The 20,448-nt window shown below is 39.9% G+C and overlaps 1 protein-coding gene across 2 annotated transcripts in view; it reads left to right on the forward strand.

Annotated features, from left to right (window-relative positions):
- The first annotated feature begins 14,752 nt into the window (after window positions 1-14,752).
- The window catches only part of MAP2K2 (mitogen-activated protein kinase kinase 2), a 35,933-nt gene continuing 30,237 nt past the window's right edge, over window positions 14,753-20,448 (forward strand). The window contains exon 1 of one of the 2 annotated variants that reach the window (XM_031947845.1): window positions 14,753-14,822. In XM_031947845.1, coding sequence (XP_031803705.1) covers window positions 14,812-14,822 — 11 coding nt within the window. In that variant the 5' untranslated portion in view covers window positions 14,753-14,811. Of the gene's footprint in view, window positions 14,823-18,612; window positions 19,136-20,448 lie in introns of those variants that run through there. The other variant, XM_031947844.1, reaches the window with a different exon arrangement.

Raw genomic sequence — 20,448 nt, forward strand, 5'->3', positions numbered from 1 at the left:
TGTTATTATCAGTGCATTAAAAGGGGACTTAAAACCATGTAATGTGTTGATTGGTTGCAAAATGTGGTAAAAGAAAGGTTTAAATTTTCACAATTTGTCTTTTTATTGAGTATCTCTTAAGGTGCTCAACTTTCTGAAGAGAGTACAAGTATTCCTTCCTGTACTGTTTTTTGGTCTATGTTTTTTGGTCCTCTTTTCTCATGTCTATAAAACTTGTGGCACATGATGGGTGCCATAAATTTTCCCCACCAACCCTAAGTTATATATAGGTCATAACAGTTCCTGGGTCACACCCAGATTCTTGTATTTCTTGATCTTATAGAATAATAGTCAAGCTAATAATAGGATCTAGGCAATGGATCTGTGTTTAACTTAGATCTTAGATGGGAGGAATAAAGTGATTCCAAGGAACTTTGGTCAGTTGCAAATTGGAAAGTTCTCCCTTCAAATCATCTAATTATAGAGCACCTCCTTTTCTCCTTTCTTCTCTTTCTTTTTCTTATGGAGATTCATTCTCATGATCTCCACATTACTATTGGCTCAAATAGAACAAATGGAAATGTCTAGCCTGGAAGGGGAAGGACCATGAGAGCTGTCTTCAAATATTTGAAGGGCTATCACATGGAAGAAGGATCAGATATGTTCTGCTTAACCTCTCAGAGTAGAAAGAGTTGCAGAGGTTTATATAAAGAATTAATCATTAGAACTGATCAAAAGTTGCCTTGGTGAGTAGTGAGTTCCTTGTCGCTGGAGTGGAAGCTGGATGACCAATTGCTGAGGATGTTCTCAAGCGTATTCTTGCATCAGACAGAATCTGGATTAAATGTGCTCTAACGTCCCTTTTAGTTTTCCAAACTGATGCCAATAAAAAGAGGCATTTATTCAATTAGCATGTACCCTATCCCTTTCCAAGGGAAAACAAGATAGATTATTTCATCCCCTCCTCTAACACTAGGCTGCATCTTTTATGAGTTCTCCAAAGTTGTATTCCCTGTTTGTTTTAATCTAGTAAAAGTGTAAGGACATTTTTTACAAATGTGGAGGAGAAGAAAGCCCATTGTGTTATTTATACTAGGCTCACCCTCTTGAAGGACAGGCCTAGCTGTTCCTGCATGCCCTCCTTTTCTCCCCTCCTCTGCCTCCACTTTGTTCACTTTTCCCATTTTAGTAAATTCCAGAGGGAAAAGTTGCATATAATCTCCTGCTTTGGTTTGATATTGTCCTCTATAGGAGCAAAGGGGATTGGGTCTAAACTTCCTTCATTCCTCCTCAATCAGAGATTTACTAAAGATTTAATAGCCCTCAGCAAAATTGCTAAGGCCAAAAAAAAAAAAAAAAAAAAAAAAAAAAAAAAAAAAAAAGTTTGCCTTTATTATCTTCCTCATCATTAACCTTCCCCTTTCAGTTGCTAGACTCTTAGTACCAGGGCTCCCTGATCCTCTGAAGGTCATTGATCTAAAACATACTGAAATATATCAGAAGTGACATAACTATGTGCTCTTGGGAAACCAAAGCAGGAGGACTTTAGACATGATATGGGATGACTCCCTCATTTACACATGAAGAAAATGAAGCCCAAAGAAGCTTCCAGCGTCACATAGTTAATAGCAAAGCTGGGACTAGAAGTCAAGTCTTCACTTGAAGGCCATTATGTTGTCGCCCGGAGCACACTCACAAAACTTTAATTTAGCACCTACTTTGTGTCAGGCACTTTGCTAGGCACTAAGGAGATACAGGTAAAAGATAACACCTACTCTCTAGGAGTTCACAGTATTTTTGTGGGGGAAAAAAACAAAACATAAAATGTTTCAAGAAAAGGAAGTTTGTAATGTCCGGACTAGCTCTCTGGAAGATCTCAGGACCAGTCTTGATTTTAGTGGTGGAGTGAAGGAGGCAGGAGATCAACCAGGAGGATGGTAAAAGATGGAATGTCTTATTTCAGTCCACAGCCCTTAAATATCCTTTTGTAATTACATCATTATAGCTTACTGAATATGTGTGAACTAGAGAACCATTACATCACCATGCTAAGTACTAAGTATATCTGTACTAAAGAACCATCATCATCAATTCCACTGAGTTAACACCTTGTTGTAAGTATCCTTGTTTCAAGTGTACTTCTCCAGAGTTCTGGCCCTCTATAGGAGTTGCCTTCAACAATATACAACTAGGCAAGATTTGTTCTAAGTTCTTTTGAATTTGTATTAATTTTTGGTTTTGTGATAATTTTTTTTAAATTTTCCTTCCTCTAGCCCCACTGAGGGGGAAAAAGGGAAAAAATCCTTATAACAAAAGCAAAGAAGTAATAATAGAATATAAGACACATAGCCTTTTATGTACACAGAGTAACTTTTGTATAACTTTGTAACTTTGTGTAACTTTGGACAAGTCACTCTATTGCTCTGAGTCTTAGTTTTCTCATCTGCAAAACTGGAATGACAAGGCTATTGTGAAGTGCTTTGTAAAATGCTATACAAACATTTATTTTCTTTTTTTTAATTAAAGCTTTTTATTTTCAAAATATATGCATGGATAATTTTTCAACAATGACCCTTGCAAAAGCTTGTGTTCCAAATTTTCCACTCCTTCCCCCCATCCCCTCCCCTAGATGGCAAATAATTCAATATATTATGTAAACATTTATTAAAGCCCTCCTGTGCAAGACTTCATGGATTCCAAAGCAAAAAAAAATAAATAAAAGAAGCTAAAGCCCTGCCCTCTCAGAACTCATATTTGATTGGGGGATACACAAAGAAGTATAGTAAGTCAACAAGTATTTATGATACTTATGTGTCAGATATATGATACTATGTATCAGATATTGTGCTAAATTCTGAAAATAAAAAGAAAGGCCAAAAAACCTGCCCTAATAAGAAGCTCAAACTCTAATAGAGGAGACAAACAGCTATGTACCAACAAGCTATATGGAGGATAAATTGGAGATAATCAACAGAGGGAACAGGGATTGGAAAAGGGTTCTTGTAGAAGATTGGCATTTAGAACATTTCAATTCAAAAGGATTTTTTTGAGTCCTACATGTTAGGTAGATCTTCTATGAAGCATTTATGGGAGAATGTGAATAAGAATTCCCACAAAATGGGAAGAGGGTGTATTTGGGTTATAATTGGCCCTGATAAAGGCAGTGCCTATCTCAGTGAGATCATAGATGCAATGAATTATGGAAGCATAAGAATGATAGCTCACATTTATATAGATTTAATTAAAAACAACCACAACTTACCTTGTGAGGTAGGTACTATAAATTTTATTATTCTCATTCTACAGATGAGAAAACTGATATCAAGTTCCCATAGTTAGCAGATAGCAGAGCTAATCTCCAATCCAGTTTATGATTCCCAATCCAATGCTCTTTTCAAAAAGAAAAAATCCTTAACCCAAAGAAATGAATTTCTACTAGTAGAATATTAAGCATTAATGACTGGTTCCACCAAATCACACTTTGTAGGCAGGCAACTGTCTTTTTCAACAAGTTGTTCATTTCTTTTCAGCATCATCTATTTTCTCCCTAGACCTGCTATAAAATAAAGAAGTTGGACTAAATGTTCTCTTTCATCTGTAATAACAATAATAAAACATCAATTAGATATATAAATATCTAACCCTAAATATTAGATATATAAATATCTAATTACCTATGAACTCTGATAGAAATATAGAGCAATGTGGAGACTGCGGGCTTTAATCAGAGGATGTGGTTTGGCATCTTGGCTCTAATTTATTTGATGATCTTGGCCAAATCACTTAATTTTTTGAGTCTATTTTTCTCACCTCTATTTATTTAAATACTACAAGGATCTATGATTTCTTTCATCAGTGGCAATCGATCAACAAGCATTTATTAAGTGCTTACTTTGTACCAGGCACTATACTATTCACTTCAGGTATGGAAAAGGACCAAGGGGAAAGCAACCTATAAATATAGTACAAGATATTTATAGCACAAATAGAAGGTGATCTCCAAGGGAGAACAGAGACAACTAGGGTAATGGGAAAAGTCTCCTAGAATTTTGAGCTGAAGCTTGAAGGAAGCCAACTAGATAGGGAAAGTGAGGCAGCAGAGCATTTCTGCCTGCTGTATTGGGGACATTCAGTGCCATGATACAGAGATGAAAGATGAAGTGGTGTAAAAAGAACAGTGCATACATAAGCCAATACAATTGCTTGGTAGGAAATGTGAAAGAGACTAAAGTGTAAGAAGATGGCTAAGGTAGGAAGGGGCAAGTTGTGAAGAATTTTAAATGTCAAATAGAGAAATTTATATTTAATTCTAGAATAGGAAACTATTGGAATCTTATTTTTTTTTCCTTTGATGCCATTTTATTTTTCCAAATACATGCAAAGATAGTTTTCAGCATTCGCCTTTGCAAAACATTGTGTTACAAAATTTTTCCCTCTCTTCCCCCATCTTCCCTCCCCAAGACAAGTCAGCAATCCAATATAGGTTAAACATGTGCAATTCTTCTAAACATATTTCATCATGCTGACCAAAACAAATTAGACCAAAAGGGGAAAAAAACCACGAGAAAGAAAAAGAAAACTCAAGCAAAAACAAGAAAGGTAAAAATACTATGCTTTGATCCACATTCAGTCTCCATAGTTCTCTCTCTGGATGTGGATGGCATTTTCCATCTCATCTATTGGAAATGCACTGAATCATCTCATTGTTGAAAAGAGTCAAGCCCTTCAGAGTCAATCATCATATAATCTTTTTGTTACTATGTACAATGTTCTCTTGGTTCTGCTTACTTCACTTAGCATTAATTCATGTAAGTCTTTCTGGGATTTTCTAAAATTATCCTGTTTATCATTTCTTATAGAACAATAATATTCCATTCTATTCATATATCATAACTTAATTAGCCATTCTCCAACTGATGAGCATCCATTCAATTTCCAGTTCCTTGCCACTACAAAAAGGGCTGCTATGAACATTTTTGCCCATGTGGATCCTTTTCCTTCTTTTATAATCTCTTTGGGATACAGACCCAGTAGAAACACTGCTGGATCAAATGGTATGCACAATTTTATAGTTCTTTGGGCCTAGTTATTGGAGCCTTTTATTGACATGGATGACAATATTTTGTATCTCAGAAGATAGTTTCCATGAGTTGATTTGGTCAAAAAATTAATTACCATGTAGTCAACCTTCTAGTAGCAAACTTCACTGAATTTATTTGGCATGAAGAGCACATGGGATTACAAAGAGAAAGGTGGTGCTTCAAGTATTGTCTTGGGATATAACTGGAATAGCTTTTCAGAGTATGACATCCACTCAAGCTAAGAGGTCCAAGTTTGGACTGCCTGTTTGCTCCCATTGCACAATTTGTGAGCATCACCCATGTTCCAATTTTAAACAACTTCATCTTCAATTGAACATATTCATTTCACAGCTCCTTAGATGTCTTTCCTTGAGTCTATGAAGGAATAAGTATAATTATCACAAATCTCTTGTGACTTAGTCCTTTAATGTATTGGAATTATTCTTTCTTTCTGTTAAACCTCCTTATAAGCTGACTGAAGCTGACTTTAATCAGGTCCACAGACTCATGAACTGCTTGAGGCTGACCAGGTGCCCCCCAACTCCTCCCCAGCCCCCAGCCTCTATTTAGTTTATAAAATTCAACTCTGTTCCCAAATTTGGACAGCTAGATGGCACAGTGGATAAAGCTCTGGGCCTGGAGCTAGGAAGACTTCCTCCTCATGAGTTCAAATTCAGTCTCAGATGCTTACTAGCTGGAGAATCCTGGAGAAGTCATTTAACTCTGTTTGCCTCAATTCCTCATCTGAAAACAATATGGAGAAGGAAATGTCAAATCACTCTAGTTTCTTTGCCAACAAAACCCCAAATGGGATCATGAAGAGTCAGACATGACTACAAAAATAGAGCAAACCACAAAAACAAAAAACAAATACCCAAACCGAATAACCAGAAAAGATTACACAATGAATTACCATTAATTTAGATATCAAGGTGATGTTCCTAAAGCAACTCTGCTCTTGTTCAGTAAAAACCAGTAGTTCTTTTTTCCCTCAATGCTTAAATATAAACTCCTCTGTTTGTCATTTAAAACCTTCACAACCAGGCCACAGACTACCTTTCCAGTCTTATTAGACAATATTCCCCTTTGTTCATTGTATAATCCAACCTCATCAACTCTGTGCTCCCCACACACATTTCACACCCTCCATTCCTCCCGTGCTTTTGCTCCATGTCTTAAAATGCACTCCTTCTTCTTCCCCTCTGCTTCCTGGAATCCCAAGTTCCCTTCAATACTCAGCTCAAATACTACCTCCTCTAGGCCTTTCCTGATCCCTCTGTTTTGATAGTGCTTCTCCTCAGTCACCTCATTTTAAAAATATGTTTATATATGTGTGCCCCCCCCAATAGAATGCAATCTCCCTGAGGCCAAAGACTTATTTCGTTTTTGCCTTTGTATCTCCAGGGCTAAGCACAGTACCTAAGGCAATTCTAAATGCTTTTGAATTCACTGGTTTTCTGATGCTGCTGTACTGGTATGGACAGGCTTATCAAGTTCTCTAAACAATCTTGAGTTCTTTGCAGGAAAGGTACTTTTAACATTTATAAATAAACAAATTAATAAGTTAAACTTGGACTGGTAAAAACAATCTTGATACATTCATACACTTATCAGATTTTAGCAGGTCTAGGTTATTTTTAATTGCCCTGTACAAAAGTCACTGCTCTTCCGGAGACCTTGAGTTTGATACTTTGAACAGAGAAATTATGCCATTTCATCAAAACCAAAATTGAATTCTTCTGGATGAAGACAGTTTATTATAGACCAAAGCAAAAGTTGGTGACATAAGGAATCCACAACATCTCTTTGATTACCAGTAGGTTACGAGGAAGTGAAAGTTAATTAATTACACAATCATAATCTCAGTATGGAAAGGCCAAAGAATTCAATTTATACTTGTATAAGAATTTCCTCTACAACAATGCTGCCAAAGTCAAATAGAAACTATCCTTGAAGCTCAGAGCAGACTGACTTAGAAAACCACAAATTAACACTATCTTGTTAACATTATTTAATATTGTTAAACATTTCCCACTTACATTGTAAATCTAGTTTAGGCAGCATTTGGGAGTTTTGCTAGTGGGGAGTTTGACACTTTTGCTCTATAAAATTCCTCAAAAGAGGTCATTCAGCTTTCAATATTGCTAGATGTTCTAGTCTTTTTCAACTCTTTGTGACCCCATTTGGGATTTTCTTGGCAAAGACATTGGAATGGTTTGCTATTTCTTTCTCTCGCTTATTTGACAGATAAGGAAACAGAGACAAACAGGGTTAAGTGACTTGGCTAGGGTTATACAGCTAGTAAGTTTGTGGCGCTGGATTTGAGATCTTTCTGATTCCAGGCTTAGGGCTCTATTTCTTTTGATACCCTGCTATCCCTCAACTTTCACTGGAAGATTCCTAAACGGAAACCTTCTCCCTCCAGGGCATTAAGGAAGTTTAGTGACTTGAGTTTCATTGACTGATAGGATACAAGTAGACTGCTTGAATCACCTTTTTAAATTCAAAGGGTCATAGAATATTAGAACTGGAAGATACCTCTGAGATCAAATCTAGTTTCCTCATTTTACAGATAAAGAAACTGAGGACAACAAAGGAGAAGCGCTCCATCCAAAGTTATAAAATAAATTAATGATGGGACTAGAACTTATTCAAACTCTTAAATTCTAGTTCAGGTTGATTTCTGCTGACACAAATAATTTCAATCATAAACATCCTTTCCTAAATAGGTTTTGCAATTTTCCTTGATCATAGAATATGCTTTTGGGAATCTAGAAAACTTTTAATTTCCCTAAATATTTTATCGAGCTTCTAGAAGCAACAGTACAGAGAAAATGATTATGCTTTGTAAGCCCACATGCAAAGCAGCATGCAAACAATCTTTTGCCTGACTCCAAAAAGCAAATAGGCAGCCTTTCAGAGTCGGCCCCCAAGGATAAGGTTCCATATACTGGCGCCTGAAGTCTGCTACTGAATTCTGTCACATGCCTGCGCATCGCATTGTGTGATGACTCTTTAATATACCAAGAGCTAGAACACCAACTCAAGAAGTTCCTTGCGACATATCAGATCCAATTTCAGACTAAACAGAAGGCCTATAAGAGTATGAAAGAACCTAAATTATTAACAATATTATTATTATTAACAATAACAGATAGCCAATAACATATTATTAATTATGATCATAATGTTAATGACAAAGATAAATTCTCAAATAACTGGAGTGTTTATTCTAGATTAATAATAATGAAAGAATGAAGTATTTAGTAAACACTAGTGCAAAGCACTGTGCTAAGCAATACAAATAGAAAAGCAAGATAACATTGCCCTTAAAGAGCTTATGTTCCTGTGGGGAAGACAATACATATGGAAGATGAAAAAGTCATAGGATCCTGGGTGAATATTGGCAAAATAGAAGGTAATGCCTCTTTTTTAATGCCATTTCCATTGACAAAAGCATATTTGTTTCTTATATTGAACTTTTTGACAATACCAAGGATGTCTGTGGCAAGAAGTTATTTTTCTGGGTCTTCAATAGCTATGGTTGTAGTTCTTACAGAAGCAGTTGCCAGGTTTTATCTATAAAAGGGTGACTTGCTAGAGTGATGGGTTGTGGGCATCATAGTGGGCTTGAAGAGCTGCTCTTCCTAAGGCTCTTGGGTCATGCACCTTGTACTATCTCCACAGGAGTCTGAGGAGAGATAGTAGTGTCCAAACTGCATGGCACATGCTGCTCCTGTCTTTGCCTCAGGGTGTCCAGCTTGGCTTCCCTGCCCAGTGCATAACATTTGGCAAGAATTATTGGCCCCTCCTCTCCTGGAGTTGTTTCCCTGGATGATGGTTGTGAGGATAGGGCTGAAAGCAGGACTGGTAGCATGAAAGATGTTATCACTCCCAGGCAAAGATGTACTAGTAAACATTTAATAACCAGATGTTATACTCATACATACATATGTGTATATATACATATATGTGGTCACAATACACTTTAAAGTTTTATCTGCATTGTTAATATTTTCTCTATCCCTTTCTTAAACCTAGACAATCAACACAATCAATAAATCAGGCCTTGATTTGTAGCATTTGTTAATTTCTGAGGTGTAAAATGCTGACACCATGTAACAATCAGCTCTCCCAACCTAGTTTTAGCTAACTCTAGGGCACCCCTACCAGGGCTGTTCTTTTGCCTCAAAATGTGGCAAATTACAAGCATAATTCCATTTCTTCTCATCAACAAAGCATTTATTTACTATGCGTCAGTAGAGAAGTAATATGGTATCTAGATACAGTGCTAAACTTGAAGACAAGAAAGCACAGGTTTGAATTCTGTCTCAGACAGTTATACATTCCCATGGGCAATCCCTTTATCTTCCTGAATTTCAGGAAACTCAGTAGAGGAGCACATAAACGGGTTGGAATTTTTGTTGGTACACAGACTCCCCACACTGACAAAAATAAGAGATCTTTAATATTTCAAAATAACAACAATACTATCTGGCTTCTCAGATAGCTTTACCATTATCATTTGACCATACTTGACGGATCCATGATTTCACTGCTTCAAGTACTGTCTCCTCAAGTGTTGTAGCAGACAATTCATCAGATACAATTCCCTTTTACAAAATCCTCCCTCGTACAGAGGATACACCCAAGGTAATAGAGATCTTAAGGTGGTTCTTTTAATATTTTGCATGGTACCAATACAACACTTTAATAGTAATAATAAAATAATCATAGCAACAACAACAGTAGTAGTAACTAGCATTTATAGTACTTTAAGGTTCACCAAGTGCTTTGCAATTATCTTCTTTGATCATCACAATCATCCCATTGCTGTTGAGGAAACTGAGGCAAATAGAGGTGCAGTGACTTGCAGGTAGCTAACAAGTGTGTTGAAGGCTCAGGACTAGTCACCATTCAGTTCACCATCCAGCTGCTTTCTGGCTCTGTGACTAGCCACCACCCTTTCTGGTCATACCTGTTTTATATCCTTTATGTTGTGCACAAGTCATTATTGTTAAGAGGTAACAGTTTACTTAGGTCTGACCATACTTAATCCTGAACAGCAATAGAGGCCCACTAACAATGAAGTTCTTGAAGCTGTTGCTCTGCCACCTGTGTTGACAACACTTGTTGCAACACATTTTGGGTGAGCATAATGTTCCTTATTCATCAGATGTTTACGAATGCTGGCAGAGTGTAGCGCACTGGGCATAGCACTGAGAGGGATACAAAGACATTATTTCTGTCCTCAAAGAGCTTAAGAACCAGATGGACTCAGATGAAGAAATTGAAACTATTTCTAGTCATATGAAAAGATGCTCCAAGTCATTATTAATCAGAGAAATGCAAATTAAAACAACTCTAAGATACCACTACACACCTGTCAGATTGGCTAAGATGACAGGAAAAAATAATGATGATTGTTGGAGGAGATGCGGGAAATCTGGGACATTGATGCATTGTTGGTGGAGTTGTGAACGAATCCAACCATTTTGGAGAGTAGTTTGGAACTATGCTCAAAAAGTTATCAAACTGTGCATACCCTTTGATCCAGCAGTGTTACTACTGGGATTATATCCCAAAGAGATTATAAAGAAGGAAAGGGACCTGTATGTCACGAATGTTTGTGGCAGCCCTTTTGTAGTGGCTAAAACTGGAAACTGAATGGATGTCCATCAGTTGGAGAATGGCTGAATAAATTGTGGTATATGAATATTATGGAATATTACTGTTCTGTAAGAAATGACCAACAGGATGATTTCAGAAAGGCCTGGAGAGACTTACACGAACTGATGCTGAGTGAAATGAGCAGGACCAGGAGATCATTATATACTTCAACAACAATACTATATGATGACCAGTTCTGATGGACCAGGCCATCCTCAGCAACGAGATCAACCAAATCATTTCCAATGGAGCAGTAATGAACTGAACCAGCTATGCCCAGAAAAGAACTCTGGGAGATGACTAAAACCATTACATTGAATTCCAATCCCTATATTTATGCACACCTGCATTTTTGATTTCCTTCACAAGCTAATTGTACAATATTTCAGAGTCTGATTCTTTTTGTACAGCAAAATAATGTTTTGGTCATGTATACTTATTGTGTATCTAATTTATATTTTAATATATCTAACATCTACTGGTCATCCTGCCATCTAGGGGAGGGGGTGGGGGGGTAAGAGGTGAAAAATTGGAACAAGAGGTTTGGCAATTGTTAATGCTGTAAAGTTACCCATGCATATATCCTGTAAATAAAAGGCTATTAAATAAAAAAAAAAAAAAAAAAAAAAAAGAACCAGATGGAAGACAATCATGTAAGATAGCACACTTTACACAGTCTCTATTTTTGTCCCTTAAATTTCCCATGGAGCTCCACATTCATCCTCTGATTTTGCCCCTATATTAGCTAAATTTCAGCCCAGCCCATCCTCCTGAATCTGCCTTCCTCACTCTTGAATCTTCTCAGGATGCCTCACTTACCCCCTTTAGATCTCTAGCTTCTGGCTTCACCTTTCTTCAGTGAGTTGTTGAACCAGACCCACCTTGCATTGTCAGCTCTGGCCTTGTGTCCAGATTCCCTTGGGTTTCACAAGACAACATTACCATCTGCCACAAGATTGGGCACCTAGGGAGAGCCCTGAAATCTAATTGCCTCTCTCACATAATGACACAATGCATTCTTCCCATCCAAAATAAGTTGCAACAAGTGTTGTCATTATTAATTCTCCAGCCACTGATAATCTTCCTGACCTCATTCCTCAATGATTAGCATACTTAACTCCATAGTCTACCCATCTCTGTGATTCAGAACCCTCAGCTATCATTGTACAAAACCCATTCTCAACTGCCCATTCTCTTACTCTCATCCTCAATCCTTCTTTCCCGCTTTAATCTATCTTCCCCTTTCCTTTGGAAAATCTGCTCCATAGTAAATAAATTTTAAATCTTTTTTCTCATTCTTTTCATCTGTACCCATTGAGACTTTTCTGATAACTTGGTTTCCCTGGCCACCCTTTCAGCACTGGTTGAACTTTCACACATACCTTCCCTCTCCCTTCACTAGTCATGGGATAGGGATGGAGAGTATAATACTCTGTTCTGAATTGCCACTTCAGAGCTTCCCTCAACCACCATCATCACTCAGTAAATTCTCCTAAGTTGAGATTCATTCAATCCATATTTATCACCCAATCAAGCCTGAAGAGGCTATTTATTATTCATCACCCCCTCAATCAGGATACTCTCTTCTCACTTAATTCAGTACTCAGCTCAGTCTCTCATAGTCTCTGCTCCCTAACTCCCACCCTTATACTCAGTGACTTCAACATACTCTCCCAACACTCTAACTCCCCAGTTCTTCAATCTGGTAATTTCCCATGAAACTAATTCTCCACTTTAACTCAGCTACCCACACAAGACAATCTTGCCAACACCTACAAGTATTCCACTTCCATGTTTATCAGCTGAAATCCCTTTACCAAGTCACAATCTTTTATCATCCCATCTTTTCCTCTTCCTTAGAATTCTCAGCCCTTTCATTTTCACCATATATTTCAGTTCCTTTACCCAACACTCTACTTGTTTTCCTATTTTGACCTCTTGATGAACTACTTCAACTTAAACTGTCCTCTGCATCCAAGTCCATTGTTCCTTTATCCCATTCTGAACATTCCTTGCCAAGACCCAGCCCTGAAGTATTCCTACCATCTGTTGCCTTTGCACTTATTCATATGCTTCAAAACATGTGAAGTTGGAGGAAATTAGGAAATTGTGCTGATTGGGTTCATTACAAATTCATGTTACATAATTTCAAATAAGCCTTTAAACAAGCCAGTTCTTTTACACCTCCTTAATTGACCTACTATCCTTCCTACATCATTTCTAGATTTTTTTTTCATCCTTCTTTAAACACTACTTTACTTTCCTATTCCCCTGTCCTCTCAGTTGAGGAAACTTGTTTCATATTTCACTGAAAAAAATTGAGTCCATTTGTCCAAAGTTCTCTTTTCTCTATATCACATTACTCAGATGCTTTTACTATTTCCTTCAGTCTTGTCTTGAATAAAGAGGTGACTCTTCTCCTTAATAAAGCAAACCTTTCTATATGCACATGTGATTTGAATCTATCTCATTTCCTTCAGGTTGTTCCTTTTATCATTCCCATCCTCTAATGTTTTAATCTATCTACTAGTTGCTTCTTTGCTGCCTATAATACCCTTCTTCTTTTGCTTTCAATCTTTCCCAATATTATGGTCTTTGCAATGAGTCCTGTCTATTCATTATGTGTCCAAGGTATTTAAGCTTTAGCTTTAGTTTTGTCTTTCCAATGAATAGTCTGAATTAATTTCTTTAACTGATTTGATCTCCTTACTGTCCAAAAAATTCTCAAAAGTCTTCTCCAGGACTATATGTCTAAAAGTATCTATTTCTATGACCCTCTGATTTCCTTATAATCCAACTTTCACAGTCATACATTGTTTATTGAAAAAAAAAAAACTAAAGCTTTGACTATATGAATCTTTGTCGGCAAGGTGATGTCTCTGCTTTTTTAATATACTATCCACATTTGCTACTTCCAAAAGCATCTTTTAATTTCATGGCTACAGTGAGCCCACAAATACAAAATCTGACACTGCTTCCATTTCTTCTCTATTTGCCAAATGTCTGAGGCTGGGTTTGAACTCAGGTCCTTCTACCTTTAGGTAAAGTGCTCCATCCATTGTGCCACCTAGCTACCCTATCTTAGTTTTCTTTTTTTTTTTTAAGCTTCAAGCCAATCAGTGTCAGACTAATTTTCTTTGTCCACTAACATAATCATGTTACTCTCCTACTTTTTCCCCTTGAATATTCACTGAATTTTTCTTAATTTCCTCATGTTCTTTACTATTCCTGGAATGTTCTCTTTACTCTTATTATGGCTACTAAATTCCTATCTAAGGAATCTTCCCTCCTGAATTTCACATAGGACTTTACTTTGTACCTTACTAATTCACTTATGTATCACTGCATATTATTGTTGTCACTGATGTATCCATCTGGATCCTTTCTAGGTCAAAAGCTCTACAAGTTTACAAGTCATGTCTTCTCTAAACTGTGTGTCTTTCCCAGTATACATGTAATAGTCTAAATGTTTTGAGAGCATTCATAGAGATGGGCTCTTTCTGGCACCACATGCATTTGTCCTTGGAACTGACAATTTCTGGCAACGATTTGCCCTGGTCCTTTCTGGTGGATCCTTGAATGAAGATATGTACCACCAGAGATCTTTGACTGTTCCCCATGTTCTCCCTGTGACAAGACCAGAGAGGATTGACCACCAAGGAACAAGAGCTGTCCATTCAGTAGACTTAAAAAGACAATGTCTGAATGCATGACTTGGGACAGTGGCTTGGACTTTCAGAGAGGGTCAGAGTTCTCTTCCCCTCCAGCCCCTTCAGCTATAGTAGTTGTTTGTAAAAGACAGCTAGATCATGAACTTGTTTAGGTAAACCTGAAAATAGCTCTCAAAATTTAAGCAACTCTTCTTGGCTTTCTCTGAGCACAGGTGACCAAACTGTGGTCCTGAAAAATGAATTGTTCAAGCCCAGTGGTTATTTAAGAGTTCAGGTGTTCTTGGGTTCTCAATTAGTGCCAAGTGTCTTGTGGGAGGTATTTGCTGGAGCTATATTCCATTCCTCAGAAGAGAAGATCACCAACCATCAACTAGGAGGATGGGCCCCAAGTACACCAGTGTTCTCAGACAATGATATCAAGGTAAAAGTGATTCAGTTACCTTCTCAGATCTACAAAATATTTCATGTATCAACCTCATGCTTGCTGGCGTTACAGATTGTGGAATCATGTTTTAAGTTTTTATTAAAGGGAATTTGAGTCTTTTATATTTTAAGCATTTCATTCATGGAAGAGGAAAAAATTAGTTGTCTTGATACTTGATTTACTCTATATACTAAGTGCCTTTCTATAACAGACCCTGTAATCTCTTTTGGGGAGGCCTTAGGCATGAGCCAAATCTAAGCTTCATAAAATTTTTTCTGGGGCTCTGTAGTAGGAAGGCAATGAGCCAGAGGCTCCTCTCAGGAGTCAGGCTCCCCCAGAACTGAATTTAGTCTATATGAGCACAGAGCTGAGACTTTTTAGTGAGAGGGGATATCAAGCTACACCAGGGGTGAGGAACCTTTTTTCTGCCAAGAGCTATTTGGATATTTATAACATCATTCAAAGGCTATACAAAATTATCAACTTGTAGAACTCAAGAAGTTGGAAGATTATTAAACTTAGCTTTTAGCTCATCTCTGCCTGTGATTTAACAAATGATTTCAAGGGCTTTAATCTGGCCATCAAGCCAGACATCCCCCACCTCTGTCCTATACAATAGGTCTGTGAGTCTTTATACGTTTGTCAAATTAAGTAGGTTGAAATGGAGCAATGTATTATCATGACATACAAATATTTTGTGCCGATAGTGAGTGTAAGACCCAGAATTCCAAACTGTCTGTAGCTGCAAAGAGTTAAGTTACAAACCAAAAATATCTATATTTGTTCCAATTAGAGAAAACAGTTACTTGGATATATAGCCTTCACATAGCTCATATTCACATAATTAGACATTAGAAATTCTTAAATTCCTCTATTTCTCTAGTACATCACATCTCTTTTGTTTCAGTTTTCTCAAGTGAAAAATGAGGATCAATGATCAACAATTATCTTTTACTCCCAAATATCCTCAAAGAAAAAGTGGATTTTGGAATCCATAATCTTCCTTGGTCAGCCTATATACTACCTATTCTATGCAAAATACAATATATAGTATACTATTACATAATATTAAATATATAATAAAGTCCAGAGGGATGAATTCTATAGAGAGAAAAACAAATTATACACACATTATTAATAATCTATTATGACTGAAATAAATAAATGTTATAGCCTTAGATTAAGTATAATCTCAAAGCAAAATTTTTACTTCCTAGAATAAAAAAGTGAAGATGCATAGTCTCTGGAGACAGGGAACAGATGTAGTAAGAAAGGTATTTTTTCTAATCAGCAATAAATGAAAAGATAAATAATAGGGAAGGGCTGTAGATCAGAACATATTCAGAAGATAAACATAAGAAAAGAGGTGAAGGAACCTTGTGTACTTTGAGAAGACAAACTATGAACCCCGCATAAATCTATAACAAACCCTTAGGGGAGAGGGCATTGGACTTGGAGACAGAGTGACCTAGGGTTACATTCTACCTAATAGCTTTTAGCTGTTGGCCCCTGGACAAGTCATTTAACTTGAACTTAGTTTCTTCATTATGAAATATTACACTTGATGACTGTAGGGTCTCTTCCCTCTCTAAATCTATAATCTTTTAAAATCAGCCAAATTCTTAGGATATTTGTGTATTTTTGCTTCCTTCGTTTTCTCTCATGGTTAATAACCATTTGCAATCTGGCTTCTGATTTCATTATTCAACTGAAACTGTTCTAAAGTTACCAATGACCTCTTAATTGATAGACTTGATATTTTTCCCTTAGATCTCAACCTCTTGACCCTTCTACATTCTGGGGGATGAGAATTCCCCATCTAAAATTCATTAAACACTTTATTACTTTCTCTTTCTGAATAGCTTTCTCTAAATTGTCTTGACATTATTTTCTTCTGGTTCTCCTATTTACCTGACTGCTCAAATTTCCTTTGCTGGGTTGCCATCTATATCACACTTACTATCTGTGTTTCCCAAGGCTCTGAGCCAGGTTTTCTCTCTTGATTTCATAAGTTCCATGAATTTAATTATATTTATATAGTCTCTTCCTTGAGTTTCAGTTCCATATCACCAACTGTCTATTGAAACATCTCAAACAGAATGGCCTCAAGACATCTCAAACTGAATCATGTCCCAAACAGAATTTGCTTTCCCCTCTAATCCACCCTTCTTCAGAACTTTCAAATTTTTGTAAAATAAACCACCATGCTTCCAGTCTAGTAGTTCATAATCTGTCATCCTCAACTTCTCACTCCTTTAACCCATATATCCAGTCAGTTGCAAAATTTGCTAGTTTTGTCTCTACTTCTCTTGTTTATGTTCCCTTCTTGTTAGTCATATGGTTAGCACTTTAATACCTGAATTGCTTCTCACAATGGGCTCTTACTTTGACTCCTTATTCCATCACTTCCACAAAGCTAAGTGATTTTCCTTATGTGTTGGTTATTGTTTGTACTTTGTTCTCAGAGAGGACCATGACATTAGGGAGGCCATACAGACATGCAGGTGGATTGTATGGAAGTAAGGGAGGGCTCTGCAAGGGAATCAACCTTATTTTCTCCGAAGTAACCATCTGAGTCCGGTGGCAAGACACAGACTAGGGCAACTGTAGATTACCCCAGATGCAAGTCTGACCATGTTACTATCCTATTCAACAAACTCCTGTGGTTCCTTACTGCTTCTAGGTCATGGCCCAAACTTATCTTTCCAACTTCCTTATGTATTGTTCATTTTCCCAAGTCTAGGCAAGTTGGCCTTCTTTTTCTCAGCTCTTGGGAAACTTCCTTTCTGAGCCTTTAGAGTGGCTATTTCCACCCCCACCCCCCCATTCCTGGAATGCACTGCCTCCTCCTACCTCATAAAATCCCTGTCTTCCAGACAAAGCTCAAGGACCACCCTCATCCTGTTAGTGCCCTCCCTCCCTAATTTCTTTGTATTTGTATTATATTTATTCTATTTATAGTAGTGTCAACATGCATACATATACATACATATAATTTTACTCCATAGAGCATGAGCTCCTAAGAATAGGAATTATTTCTTTTGGTCCTATACCCTGAGAGCCTGGCACAGCACCTGGCCTATCATGGGCATTCAAAAGTTTTCAGATGATTCTTTGGATGCTTCTCCACAGCCAGGCAGATTGAACCCTACATGGATTCCCTCTTGAAGCACAATTCCTTCCCTATGATTAAAAAGGCACCTCTCATCCAGTGAAGAAGAGCCAGCACTCTACAGTGGAGGGACCCTGGACTTAAGAGTTCAGGGAACCCAGAGACCCTCCACAAAACGCCTGACTGCAGCTGCACTCCAGGAGGGCTGTCTCGGGTTCTGGCCAGCGGGCAGGGAGGGCCTCGGAGGACTCAAGGAGGGAATTTTCTTAGAACTGAGACTAACTCAGCGCCTCGTGTGACTTTTGGCCAAAAGCGCGGCCTGACCTGCCTTGCCTTAGAGGCTCTAGCCGCCTCGCAGACCCGGTCCTTCTTTCCCATCCCCCTCAGCTGCTCCGACCCCGGGGGGCTTGGCTCTCAGCCTTTCTGGGGTCATCCTCAGCTATCGCTCAACAAGGGAGCTCAGTCCTGGACTCGAGCCCGGCCCTCTCAGTCCTTCTCGTCCCTCCATGCTTCCAGCCGACCCTCGCAGCTGCCGCTTCCTCCCGCCCGGGACCCCCCAGCATCCCCCCGCCCGGGACCCCCCAGCATCCCCGCGAACATGCGCGGTGAGGCTGGGGCGGGCAGGGGAAGGAGGCGGGAGGAGAGAGGAGAAAAGGGGAGAGGAGCTGGCTCTCGCGAGACTCTGGGGCGGGTTCTTCTCCTCTGCCTCCCTCCCCTCCAGCTGCAGCGTCAGCCTAGCTCGGCCCCGGCCCGGCCCCGGCCCCGGCCCCTGCGCCTTTGAGCGGCGGCTCCGGCTCCAGCGCTGGCGGCGGCTCCGGCTGCTCGTGGCCTCCGGCTCCAGTTTCCCGTGCGGGTCCGGCCTCTGCAGCCTCCGTGGGGCCCCTGCTCCCCTCGGGAGCCGCCTTCCCCGCTCCGTCCCGAAGGCCGCTGCCCCAACCTCGGGCTCGCCTAGGCCGAAGGTCCCTGCGGGGCCGGCGCCGGAGCCGAAGTCGGAGCCCGGCCGGTTCGGGCCGGAGCCGGGGGCGCCTCCTCCCTTATGGGCCCCGGCTAGAGGCGCTGCAGCCGCGCCCACCCCCACCCCTCACCCCGCCCCCCGCGAAGCCCCGATGCTGGCCAAGAGGAAGCCGGTGCTGCCGGCGCTCAACATCACCCCTACCATCGCCGAGGGCCCGTCCCCGACCAGCGAGGGCGCGTCCGAGTGAGTGCCCGGCCGGGCGGGGCCGCGAGCAGGGCCCGCGGGGGGCAGGGGGCGGCGGGCGGCGGGGAGGGGGCCTCTCCTTCCCCCTCCAGATGTAAAGGCTGCGGCCCCACCGAGAGCGGTCCTCAGGGCCCGGCCAGATCCAGTTCGAATTCGAACCCGGCTTTTCACAGACTTACCGATTCCGAGCTCTCTCCGAAGTGTGCATCCCCACCTGGGGAGGGATGGAGGGACGGTCCTGCGAAGAAAGAAAGAGCCCGGAGGGGAGTCGGGGGAGGGAGTGTGCGTTAGATGGTCCCACGCTGCTAGCAAAGTCTACAGTCATTTATTAAACGCTTATTAGGTACTGAAGACCGTGACCCAAGAAGGGGAAAGAATGGCGGGGAGTGCGGTGCCCCCCTCAGGGGAGGGGTCCTGAAAGGGGATGCGGTGGTTCTAATGGAAAAGAAAAGAGTAAATGTATAGGGGTACTTGGACAAGAGAGGGGAAGGGGTCTGAGTTTAGAGTTGGAGGATAGACCTCAGGTCACCTGATCCAGCCTCCCCTTATTTACAGAGGAAACTGAGGCCCAGAAAGGTCCAGTATATTTCTCAGTCACACGGGTAGTAGTGACAAAGTTGGAATCTGAACTCAGACCCTTCAAGTCTTCAAATCCAGTTGTCTTTATCCTGTATCATCTAATCCAAGCACTTTCCTCCCCCTTTTCAATTTTATAAATGGTGAAACTGAGGCTCAGAGAGGCTATAACTGTACTCAAGCTCTCATCACAAGTAGTAACTCGTAGATCTTGGATTTGAACCCAGGCCTTCTGACTCCGAATCAGGGAATCTTTCCAGTAAACTACTTTGCATGTAGGGAGGTGTGCAGGGTTTGGGCAGAGAGGTGAGAGAATTAAAGGATAATATTTGGGGGAGGGGGAGAGATGAAAAACTCAGGTTGGGTAAGGAAAGGACATGAGTGGGAACTGTCAAGATGAAGTTGTACTTTATGAGGGCAGATGAAGAAATTTGGGGACTTTGGAAGGGGACAAAACCAAAAATAGATGTTTGAACAGTGAGTGGCAGGTAATTATGGAATATGGGCAGGGAGGACTGCTCCTGGAAGAGTCACCAGACTGGCCTCCCTCCCAGGCATGGAACGATTCAGGTGCTGAGGGAGCCTGGTGAATCAGGCAGGTTTATGGTCTGGCCTACATAAATGAGCCAGGTGTGGTATGCAAAAGAGGAGACCAGTCTGTAAGGGCCACTTTCAAAGTGCCTTCCTTTGTTAAGTCCTTGTAGGACTTAAGCAAGGACAACATAGAGTATGTAGAG

This window comes from Sarcophilus harrisii, chromosome 1, assembly GCF_902635505.1.
Source record: "Sarcophilus harrisii chromosome 1, mSarHar1.11, whole genome shotgun sequence".
NCBI lineage: Eukaryota > Metazoa > Chordata > Mammalia > Dasyuromorphia > Dasyuridae > Sarcophilus > Sarcophilus harrisii.